This window comes from Lepus europaeus, chromosome 22, assembly GCF_033115175.1.
Source record: "Lepus europaeus isolate LE1 chromosome 22, mLepTim1.pri, whole genome shotgun sequence".
Lineage (NCBI taxonomy): Eukaryota > Metazoa > Chordata > Mammalia > Lagomorpha > Leporidae > Lepus > Lepus europaeus.
Window position 1 is genome coordinate 26,714,034 of NC_084848.1, and position 12,079 is coordinate 26,726,112.

General features: G+C 59.8%; 1 protein-coding gene across 1 annotated transcript in view; it reads left to right on the forward strand.

Annotated features, from left to right (window-relative positions):
- The first annotated feature begins 1,901 nt into the window (after positions 1-1,901).
- The window catches only part of LTBP2 (latent transforming growth factor beta binding protein 2), an 89,251-nt gene continuing 79,073 nt past the window's right edge, over positions 1,902-12,079 (forward strand). Inside the window, exons 1-2 of the mRNA XM_062181633.1 lie at positions 1,902-2,404; positions 8,861-8,931. Of these exons, the coding sequence (XP_062037617.1) occupies positions 1,920-2,404; positions 8,861-8,931 (556 nt within the window). The 5' untranslated portion in view covers positions 1,902-1,919. The remainder of the gene's footprint in view (positions 2,405-8,860; positions 8,932-12,079) is intronic.

The following is a 12,079-nucleotide window of genomic DNA, read 5'->3' on the forward strand; positions in this document are numbered from 1 at the left end:
AGGCTCAGGAGGTGTGCGGAAGCTGCCGAGCCCAGCCAGGAGAGGCTAACCAGGCTCACGCTCCACAACGCTTCCCTAAAGGCAGAACAGGTTCCACAAGGATCAGAGCCCATGCCTGGAGCCAGGTCTCCAAATGAAAGGCAGCCAGCTGAGCGCCAGCGCCGAGGGCTGGCAAGCAGGGTGCAGAGTGCCCTCGCGCCCCCTACAGTGAGAGCCTGGCACAGGTCACCTGTGGAAGAGACGGGCGGGCTCCCCACGGCCGCCCCTCCACAGAGGCTGGCTGCGTTGCTGGAAGCTACAGGCGCTCCCGTGTCCCAAATGGTAGTGCTGGGTGGAGGTCCTCCAAAGAGACCCCCCCCCACCTCCAAGAGCACACAAGTGTAGGAGGAGTCAAGACTGACACCTCTCCCGGTACCTTGACACAGAGAAGCTGCAGAAGAAAGGGAGGCTCAGAAAGACAGGCCGGCCACGCCTGGCTCCCCGCTGTGGGGTCTCTGGTCAAGGGACAGGCCTGGGGGGCAGGGTCAGTGTTAACTTGGATGGAACACTGACTCAACAGTGAGGTTTTGATTGGAACAGGAGCAGCCTCCAGTGCGTGTGCACTGATCTTAGGAAACCATCCTGGCAGGGGTAGGCAGGCAAAGGTCTTGGCCCAGGTGTCACCAAGGGGAGGGAGTGGGCATTCACCACCGTGGGTTGAAGGCCCAAGCAGAGGAAAATGCAGCTGCTCCCGATTGTTCCTGCGCAGGCTCCGACCATCCAAAATATCAGCTACAGAGGCAACCACGGGAGGGGACATGGAAGCAGGGAAGGTAACACAGGGCAATAGGATGGAGAGACCGGAGCGAGCGCAGGAAGATGCGCCCGTGGAATCCCACTCAAGGGAGTGAGGGCTGGCCTAGGACTCTGAACCGGACGCAGGAGGCCGGTGTCCCTCCCTGTCCCCTCTTGGACACACAGCATCTCCTTGTGTGCCCTCATTCAAGAGGCTCTTCGTCTGAACCTCTGTGAAAAAGAGTGGCCAGCATCACCGTCCCAGGCCTGGGCCGGGCCTGACCCGGCAGGCCGGGGATGGATGAAGTCGAAGCTGCCAAGGCTGCTCGCCCGGCCCGTCTCCACCGCTGCCGCTACGCCGAGCCTGCGGCCGGCTCCACCAGGGGGCGCGCGCGCCCACGCGGCCCGGGCCCGGGAGCTCCCGGCGCTGCCCCGGCGCCAGCCCGCACTCGCGGTGGGCGCCCCCAGCGGCCGGGGCAGGCGGCGAGAGGGCCCGGGCGCACCTGCCCTGGGCTCTGTACCTGTCTCCCAGGCCTCGGGACCGCTCCCGCTCCTCGTGACTGCAGGCTGCCGCCCCGGTCATCCGTCCGGGAGTTTGTCCTCGAGGTCAGGGCCAGATCACCTCGGGACCGGTTAGCAGTGCGAGCTCGGCCAGGGCCGGAGAAGGGTGGCTCCGGGGCCCCTGTCCCGGCACACGCCATCTGCCCGGCCAGTCCTCAGCTCCTCACGGGTTAATCCCCCTCGCCGCCCGCCCGCTTCCCGGTGCCAAAGTGGGTGTTGCTGGAATTCCTCTGTCTCCCTCTCCGTAATGAGGGGGCCGAGCTGTCCCTCCGAGGAGGGGGCATGGTGTGGATAAAAGAGCCGAAAAAGCAGGAGGAGGTTTCCAAAAATAAAACCCTCCGAATCCCCTTCAGACGGCTGCAGCGCCGGGGCAGCGGCCGTGGGCGCCCGGCTGGAGACGCAGCGCCGACTCCAGACTCAGGGGGCAACTCGGCCCCCCAGCGGCCGCCCTCAGGGCCCCCTAGGCCCGCAGACTCGGACCGCCAGGCGGGTCGGCAGAGCAGTCCGCGGGCGGCTGGGCGCCCCCACGGCTGAGCCCGGCGCGGTCCCCCCGCGCGCTCCGCTCTCCAGCTGCCTCCTGCGCCATGGGGCCGCCGGCCACCTCCAGCCACCCGGGGCGCTCCCGGTGGAACCCCCGGCGGGGCTTCCTTCCACTCGTCCTGGCCCTCTTCGTGGGCATGGGCCATGCCCAGAGGGACCCGGTGGGGAGATACGAGCCGTCTGGCAGGGACGCGAACCGGCTGCGGCGCCCTGCGGTTAGCCACCCGGCCGCCGCTAACCCAGCCAAGGTGTACAGCCTGTTCCGCGAGCAGGACCCGCCCGTCCCGGGCTTGCCGCCCGCGGAGCGGACCCCGCCGGGCTGGGGGAGCCCCAGGAGGCCAGCCGAGGCGGAGGCCAGGAGGCCGCCCCGCGCGCAGCAGCCGCGCCGAGTCCAGCCACCTGCGCAGAACCGGAGAAACAGCGCCCTGGGCCAGCCGCAGCCCGCACCTTGGGCCCGGGCCGCGCCGGCTCTCTCGCGCATCCGGACCCCGCAACGGCCCGGGGCCGCTCCGCGAGGGCGGCTCACCGGGTGAGCATGGGAAAGGGAAGCGAGCGGGACGCGAGGAGCGCGCGCGGGGGCTCCCGTGCGCTCCTTCGCGGAGGGGAGCGCGGGCGCGAAGTGGGCGCCGGCCATGCCCCGGTCCCTCCGCGGGGAAGCAGCCCCGAGTTTCCAGGGCCACGCTGAGACCCGCTTTCCGGGTGTTGAGGCAAAGCCCTAGCTCATCCTCACCCTTTCTGGCCAGCTCGCCGCGAGCCCCAATGTCCAGTGCCTTCGCCGGGCGCCGCTGATGCGCACGCGCTCCTCCCGCGCTCAGCTCGCGCGTCCCGGCAGACAGACGCCGGCGACGCTGCGACCAGGAAGCCCCTGTGTCTGCGCTGGGAGCTGGGGGCCTTGGGGAGGTTGGGCCAGGGCAGGGGGCTACAGGGCTCAAGCGGACGGCATCTTCGGGTAAGGGATTGGCAACGAAGCCGCGCGCCCCGGGCACGTGTATGGGTTAAGGCGCCAGTGGGCTGGGAGTGGAATGGGCGCGTGGTTGGGGGCACTGCGGACAGGACATCGACCCGGATGTAGCGCCTGCACGGTGCATACGTGGAGAGTGGAGTGCTCCAGCGTGTGTGGGTGTCGGCGTGACTTGCAAGCTAAGCCTCATTCCAATCCTCTGGGGGTACCGCCCCCTGCTCGCTGCGGGGGTGCTGTCGCCCAGTGAAAACCCCCATCCTCCACCCCGGCTGCTCATGGCCCAGGGGGCTCAGCCTGGCCCGAGTCTGACAGGTGTCTCTAGATTGAAGACCCCGGAGCCCCGGTCGCGGGGGACCCTCGGCAAGGCTGGGAAGGGCTCTGGCAGCCCTGCGTGGCCTGGGTGTGAGTTGTAGTGGAGTTTGGTCCTGGGGAGCAGCGTGAAGGCCTCATCACCCCCAATCCTGCTCCTGAGGCCTCGTGGCCCTTGCTTGCACTGTGGTCCTTGGCCTCATCCGGCTCTCTGCTGGGACAGTCTCCTCCCACCGCTCCTGCCCCGTCCTCTCTCACTGTCCCGGCTGCCTTATGGTTCTGCACGGCACTCTCTCCATCCGACATGCTCTGTTTGTGTTTAGGATCTGGCCTCCCAGCCCATACTAACGCAGGGTGTGGGAAAGCAGGGGCTTTGTTTTCTCATTTCTGGGTTACTGGTGCCTCGAACCGTGTCTGCACCTGGGGTTCACTAAGTGTCCGTTGAGTGATGAGTGAGCGGGTGCGTGAACTCCCTGCTGCCCAGGTAAGGGCCGGGTGGAAGCTGGCAGAGTAGTCCGGGCACTGTCCAGCTGCTTACGCAGAGGATCAGTCAACAGGTATTCATAGGGCACCTGTGCTGCTGTTTTTCTTGTCCTGACTACGAGTGAACAGATGCTCTAAAGAGAGCGCACGTGGAACGGGAGAAAGGGGATGGGGCCCAGAGACCAGGGCGTGGCTCCTGGTGGGAGAGCAACTCGGTGACTTAAAATCAGGATGGAGGGACCGGAGGGTGTTGTAGTGCAGCGGGTGAAGTCACTGCCTGGGAGACCTGCATCCCTTATCCGGGTGCTTGTCCCATCCCAGCTGCTCCACTTCCAATCTAGCTGCCCGCTGATTCCTCCTGGGGAAGCAGCCGACGATGGTTCAAGGGCTCGGGCCCCTGCCGCCCGGGTGGGAGAACTAGATGGAGTTCCTGGCTTCCAGCTTGCGCCTGGCCTAGCCTGGGGTGTTGGAGTCATTTGCTGGGAGCAAGTCAGGAGAGGGAAGATTGCTCGCTCTCTCTCTCTCTCTCTCTCTCTGTCACTCTGCCTGTCAGGTAGATGACAATAAATAAACATTAAAAAAACAAATTGGAGAGGTGAACAGATACCTGTGTGCAGCTTTCTAGTGCTGGAAGCTTCCTGTTAAGTGTCGGGGGTGGGGCAGACCCCCTGGGGATCAGTGGCCATCCCCCGGTGTAGGCAGAGGTGAGGGTGGCATGCCAGTTAGCACCGCCAAGGTCCAGGGCTCTTTGCTGTTGGCACTGCTCCAGGGGCAGGTCTGAAGCTCTGGTGTAGGGAAGCCACAGGGCCGAGGCTGGAGACAGAGATAGGGCCGGATCATGGAGTAGCTTATTCTGTAGGCATTGAGCGCAGCTGGAGGGAAGGCTGAGAGTGCGGGGTGGGGGTTGGACAGGGCAGGATCAGACTTTGTGAAGCGAGGTGTTGGTGAGCAAAGCAGATTGGGACTGCGAGGCTGGCAGGCGTGCACAGATGTGTGTGTATGGGCCGGGTGCCACCCACAGGCCCCTGCTGTCCTCAGGCGCACACAGACCATCCTGTGCTGCGTGTGGCTCCTCTCCCCCGCCGTCTTCTGTGCAGCTTCCTGGCACTCCAGTCAGCCACTGCGTGTCAGCCGCGTTGAGGCTGAGTGGCAGCCTTGTCCGTTGACTTCCCCAACTCAAGCCCATTCTGGCTCCTGGCTTCTGGCCAGGCGGACTACTTTGGCCATTGCCTGGTGGGATGCCGCGAGCCAATGACCAAGTGCCACCTGCCGGTGAAGCTTGGAACTGCCTCGCCAGGACTGGTCGGTCACCACGTGTTTGCAGAAGGCTTGCTGTGTGCTAGGCTGTGCTGGACCCCAGGGGTGGGGTAGTGGCCAAGACAGCCTCTGTCCTCAGGGAACTCTCAACGTGGTTGGCATTTAGTGCGCGCAGCGAGGGCTTACCAAGTGTGTGCCAGGCATGGCATGAAATGTTTGGGATAGAGCCGTGACCAGAGCAGACACAGTGCCTGTCCTAATGAAATGTACTGTCGGCAGGGGACCTATTAAGTCATTGTTTCCCGATCTTCTGCATTTCCGGAACCAGTCTCACAGCTTGTGACCCTCATAATATTTCCCTCTTGTTCTGATATTATTTTTTCTCTATCTGCTGTTAAAATAACAAGGACTAGAGTGTTATCTATTTGTAAGTACATTATGAAGTTTTTGAAAAAGATGAAGGTATTGGAAATACTAAAACTCACAATCCAGGTTTACCACACCTTAATATTTTGGTTTATTTTGCTTCTGATTAAAAAATATTTCTTTCTGTCTTTATTTGAGAGGCAGAGAGAGAGAGAGACAGAGACAGAGACAGTGACACACAGAAAGCAAGCTCCCTTTTGCTGACTCACTCCCCAGATCTCAGCTAGAACTGGGCTGGGCCAACACTGGGACGCAGACACTCAGTCTGGGCCTCCGACGTGGGCGGCAGCGACTCAGTTCCTTGGGCCAACGTTGCAGCCTTCCAGGGTCAGCATGGGCGGAAGCTGGAGTCAGGAGCCAGAGCCAAGTATGGAACCCAGGCACTCAGATGTGGGACTCAGGAGCCTGCACTTTGTCCACCCTGCTTCCAACATTTTTAGTTGGATTGAAATTTCCTCCATAAATTTGCCCTCCTCCGAGTTAACCACTAACTTGAATTTAGTTAATTCCAATGCATGTAGTTTATATATATATATATATATATATAGTTTATATATATGTATATTATATATATATGTACATATATATATATATATATATACAGGAAGCTGCAGTCAGGAGAGGAACTGGGACTTGAACCCAAGCACTCCAGTAGGCAGGCATCCCAGCCTGTGGCTTAACTGCTAGGCCAGAGTCTTGCCCCTCCAATGCATATTTTAATGCTGTTACTACAGATGCATGTATCCATAAAATACACAATATTATTTTTGCATATTTAAACCCAGAAAAATGATACCATATTGTGTTCTTCCATAATTTGCTCCCCCCTTATTAGATTCCTGAGATTATTCATGTTAATACGTTTAGCCCGAGTTTATTCATTTTAACTCTTGTTTATTATTCCATTGTCTGAGTACACCATGGTTTATTTATCTGTCCTCCTGGTTTGGATCTTTGAATGAATTACATTTTTTGCTGCTATTACAAACAGGGCTTGACTCATTTTTCTACATAAATGAATTCATAATAGAAAGGAAGCTTTGTATCATTAGGGTGAGTTGAAAGGAGGACCACTTGCATAAGAGGCGGCGATTGTAGGAAAATTGAGAATGAAAACAAACTGTTCTTCAGTTCTGTTCCGGCACCATTCACCGTCTTAGAATAGAGCTGTGGAAGGGGGACTGGCAGGGCATCCAGCCTCAGAGGGCGACACCCTCAGCGACCCAGAGAGTCCTTACCATGTGACCCAGTGTCGCCGAGCCTGGTGATGGTGGAACCCCCAGGTCGCCTGTCCTCACTCAGTGTCGCTTCTCCCACTTTCGGGAAACATGGGATGAAGCTGATGGAGACCCGGGAGGCGGGGTGGCCGTCGCGAGGTTTGGCATCAGGCAGGGGACGTTTGACCTGGAGGTCTTGCTGGTGGCAAGGGACATCACTTAGCAAGCACACGGGGCAGGCCTCATGGGTGGAGGGGGCGCTGGCGTGAAGGCGTCGGTGCGACATCTGTGGTGGCCTCGTGACCTTGGAGGAGTGCGGGGGAGGTGGGCAGGGTGGCCGAAGCAGCTGGAGGCACAGGTGGGGTAGGGGGTGCCGCCAGCGGAGAGCCGCGGGAGGATCTGAGCATAGGAGCCGCGGTCAGGTCTGTCGGGGCTCTTCCTAAGCTGGATGTGAGGCTGCTGTTTGCTGAGTGGTGTCATCTGGGAGCTGTGTGGTCTCTGACCAGTATGAGAGCTGACTTCCGGGGGCCAGAGTCCCAGGGAGTCACACTCATTTGCTCCCCCTGCTAGCCAGAGCCCCTGCCCAGCCACTTCCCACTGGGCTCGGATCTATGTGTCTCATACCGGCCGAGAAGCGACTCTCAGAAGCTCTCTCTGGGTGCCTGACCCCTCAGCTTAGCCCGGCCCCTCTGCTTGTGATTCTGGCCGGTCCCCGTGTGTCGTGACAGCCCTGGGGGCTTCCCTGTGGGTAGGCCAGGCTGGCCCAGTCTCTGCCCTCCTACACGCAGCCGCAAAGCCGTCCTGCAGGGGCCTCCTTGGGCAGGAGTCCATGCGGTGACAGCCCTGCCAGGGCCCTCAGCTCTGATACTCCCAGGGCACGCATCCTCTTTCCTCGCAAAGACCTCCCCGGCCCAAGGGGGCCTTGTCACTCCACCAGGGCTCATATTCCAGAACCCCGTGTCGCGAGGGCAGCCTCTTCCCCAGACCCCAGAGTTAGGGCCCTGGTGGGGAGGGGGCCTTCTTGGAGCCAGGGAGCGGTCGAAGGCGGTGGTGGAGCGCGAGGCAGGGCTCTGGGACATCCTGGGGCGCTCCCTGGAGGCAGCTATCCACAACTGAGGGCCCAAGGGCCAGGAATGGGCCTCGGCTTTTTTAAGTTGCAGGAATTTTATTTTGAATTCTTTGAAAGGCTCCCAAAACCACACAAGCTTTGGGGTCCACTCCAATGTCAAACAAACTCCTAACCGGGACCAGATGCTCGCCGTGCTGGCCACAGAGATCCGAGCCGTGGCCACCCCTGCTCTGCCCGTGGCCTCCCCCTCCACTGTCAGTGGGCACTCAGTGGACAATCCCCAGTGGTCGTGATTGGGCCCAGCCTGGGCCACGGAGTTGGACCCCAGAGGGCTTCTCTGGAGGAGAAAGACTGAGTTTGTTAGCTGGAGAATCAGGGCTGGGGTGCTACTGGTGCCAGAGGCAGTTGGGGTGCATTGACTGAGCGCCCCGGTATTGCGGGCCAGGGTCTCTTTTGGTTGCCCTCAGAGCCAGCACCAAGGTGTGGCTGGGCACAGGACTCCATCCCATGTACAATGAGCCCCGTTAGCCTCCCCAGATGAAACGACGTAACCACGTCCCCAGCCCCGGCTTCCCATGAGCTTGCTCTCCCGTAAGTTCTTCTTAAATAGTTCTACTGCTTTCCTAGGCCACAGCAGAGAGCTGGATTGGAAGAGGAGCAGCCGGGACCAGAACCGGCGCCCATATGGGATGCCAGCACTTAAGGCTAGGGTGTTAACCCACTGCACCACTGCACTGGTCCCAAGTTCTTCAACAGTTCTAGAGCCCTGTTCCTCGGGTCTCAGTCTTACCACACAGCAGCCTGCTGTGGGCCAAGGCTCCTCCACGTGCAAGTTTGGTGGCGGGTGACACGTCCGCCTGTCCTTGTCACTGTTTTATATGTGTCTCCCAGCTGCCTCTTAGAGGGTCGGCGAGGACTGTGGTATTTGCGTTTTAGTGAGTGACCCAGGTTGGGTCTTTGGCCGCGGCTCTTTCCTGTCCTTTCTCTGCGCTTGCTCGGTTGTCATCCTGACGACCACTGTCCCTTTTGCCTTCTTTGTGTCAGGTGCTGAGCATCCGTACCTTGTTGAATCATTACGGTCACCCGGTCAGGCAGGTTGGAGAGGTGGTGACATGTCTCAGGGGCCCCGGGTTCCATCCTAGACAGGCACACTGCTGTCCCTTGGGCGTGCACAGTGCCTGCCCCAGGGCCACGGAGACAGTCTGTCCCCTCCTGTAGAGCACTGAGCATCCTCATGCTGACCCTGTGTTGCTGACCCCACAGGAGGAACGTCTGCGGGGGACAGTGCTGCCCGGGATGGACACGCGCGAACAGCACCAACCACTGTCTCAAACGTGAGTGCCCCCTGCCCCCTCCGCTGCCCTCTCCGCTGGGGTGGGCCGGGCTCAGGGACTTCAGCGTGGAGGCGCTTGCAGGGGGGAGGTTTAAAATGTCTCCGACTGGACAGAGCCTCTCCCAGCAGCCCCCTGCTCCTGGCTTCTGGAATGCTTCCTGCATTCCCTCCGGCGCCCTCCCCCCCACCCACAGGGTCCCCAGGGTGCTGCACCGCCGCCTGTGTCTGCAGAACACACATGGCCCCAGATGTTCTGCACGTTGCATGGTCCCAGGGCCCCCCTTTGTGTTGTGTGCTTTGGGAATCCCCCTTCACTCTGGCCGCTGGCTCGGTGGCCCCGGCCCATGTCGGGTACTCAGGCCCGAGGGCCAGATGAGCCTTTGCCCCATGCCCACAGCCATCCTCTCTTGGTCTGCTGTGCCGCTGGGCAGGCTGGTGTGAATGAGAGGGGACAGAGACTATCCCGGTTACGTGAAAACCAAGGAGAGGGAGGGAGAGCCAGGGCCTCCACACCTGTGCCATCGCTTGTGGCTGCAGAGGCAGTGACAACGGTGACCAAAGCCGCTGCCTGGGTAGCACTCACTTGGTGCAAGGTGTACTCGACACGGCCACTGCTACCCCCCTCAAGAAACTGAGGCACAGACAAGTAAATCGCCCAGGTCACCAGCCAGGAAATGCGGAGCTAGGATCTGAGTCCAGGCCACCTGACTCCAGGGTTCCCTTTCTTTCTTTCCTTTTTTAATATTTATTTTATTTATTTGAAAGGCAGAGTTACAGAGAGACAGAGACAGAGACAGAGAGATCTTCCACCTGCTGGTTCACTCCCCAAATGGCTACAGTGGCTGGAGCTGCGCCTATCTGAAGCCAGGAACCTGGAGCTTCTTCCAGGTCCCCCACGCAGGTGCAGGGCCCCAAAGACTTGGGCCATCTTCCACTGCTTTCCCAGGCCATCAGCAGAGAACTGGATCTGAAGTGGAGCAGCCAGGACTCGAACCGGTGCCCATGTGGGATGCCAGCACTGCAGGCGATGGCTCTACCTGCTATGCCACAGCACCGGCCCCAAGGTTTCCTTTCTAACACATTCTGGGGCCAGCACTGTGGCACACCGGGTTAAGCCATCACCTGCAATGCAGGCATCCCACAAGGGCACCGTTTGGTGTCTGGCTGCTCCACCTCTGATCCAGCTCCCTGCTAATGTGCCTGGGAAAGCAGCGGGAGAAGGACCAAGCACTTGAGCCCTGACACCCACGTGGGAGACCTGGATGGAGTTCCAGACTCCCAGCTTTGCAGCCATTTGGGGGGTGAACCAGCAAATGGAAGACCCCCCTCATCTCTCTCTCTCTCTCCTCTCTTTCTGTAATGTCTCTGGGAAGACAGTGGATGAGGGCACTTCACGAAGTTCATGGAAAATGAAATTCAAGGATAAATTTATTTTGATATAAAAAATTTGAAATCCACGCATAGCTTTTCATAGAATGAAATTTTCATGAGCTCTTTGAGGACTGCTTGTGCTCGGTCTCCAGCTAGTAGTAGGGCCAGTACAAGGGCTTTCAGCAATTCAAGGAAAATGCGTATTCTCAAAAAGTGATGTGTGGGCTGCAACATTTTTTAAAAAGGATTTATTTGTTTATTTGAAAGACAGAGTGACAGATAGGGAGTGGCAGAGACAGAGACAGAGAGAGAGAGAGAGAGAGAGAGAGAGAGAGAGATCTTCCATCCATGTGTTTACCCCCGAAATTCCTACAACAGCCAGGGCTGGGCCAGACTGAAACTAGCTGTTGTTTGATGCTTCCTATTTGTGTTAGCTGGAAGCCAGGTCTGAAGAGCAGAGTGGGGGCTCAAACCAGGAGGCAAGTGCCCCAAGTGGTGGCTTAACCCACTGCACCACAACACTTGCCCTGCTTTTCAAAAAATTTTGCAGCCAAATAAACTTATCTTTCAATTCCATTTCCTACCAAATGGGTGGCCAGGTGGCCTTATGCTAAGTCGGAGCTCTGGGGGCTGGGCCTGGTGCTGGTATTTTTCCAAAATCACAGAGTTTGGGGTCCATTATAGGACGCTCCCGCCCATTCGGATCCTTGGGGGCTCTTGGGAAAGGGCAGGTTCAGGTTCAGCAGAGCCGGGCCGGGCTGGCACCGCGCTGCAGCCGCTCCCAGGGACCACACCTGGAGTCGCAGGGCCTCCGGGGACTCCATCTCCACTGTGGAGGTGGAGGTGGGAGCAGGACAGCTGTGGCCCCGGAGCTGAGCCTTTGCTGAGCACTGCCCAGGTACCACGTGGCAGAGGTTGAACCGGCGGCTGGAGCTGGGTGGGGGGACTTCTCTCCCACGTGCCTGGGGCATCTGGGATGGGCCTCACCGTGGCCCTCCAGCCCCCGAGGGTCTCAGTTTCTAATTTGCTTGTGATTCCCCAGCATTGCTGGATGCCAAACTGGAGTTGCAATTCTGGAGGCCGGAGGCTGGAGGCTGGGGGAGCCTGCGGGTTGTCATAGCATCAGCAGGCCGCAGCACAGCCTGCTCCAGGACGTGGCCCGTCCCCACTGCCCTGGTGCCCCCTCTCCCACTCTGGCACCTGCTGTCCCCCTGGCCATCCATCCTGGCCCTGGGGCCCCAGACTGGCAACTCAGTCGCAGTGGGCTTGCGCACCATAGGACTGGTCCCTGTGCTGTTTGCTTGTTGCTGTTTTGCTGCTAATGAGCCTAATGAAAACCACGTGGGCGCTGGGGTGTTGGCCTGGATGACTGGGTCCCACGGGCTGGAGGACATGGGGCTCTTGGCTCGGCACCCCGACAGCTGGCTCCCCGCGTCCCCCAGTGACATCCCATCTCCCTCTCCCCTCTCCATGGCTGCCCTCCGGGTGCGCGTGCACACACACACGGGGTGCAGGAGGGGTGCATGGCACCCACCCACTGCCAAGCAGGAAGTCTCATTCCAGAACCACAGAGACACTCAGTCTCCCAGACATCAGCGGGCCTGCCTCCCTGCCATGCCCGTGGGGTCCGTGCCGCCTGGTGCTCCAATGCTCACCTGGCCCTCTGCTTGCCGCCTCTCAGAGACTCAGCCCAGGACTGTTTCCCACTGGTGTGTCGCCCCGGCCTGCCGCCGTCCTCCTTGCACAGTCAGTGGGACCGAGGGAGCACTGGGGCAGCA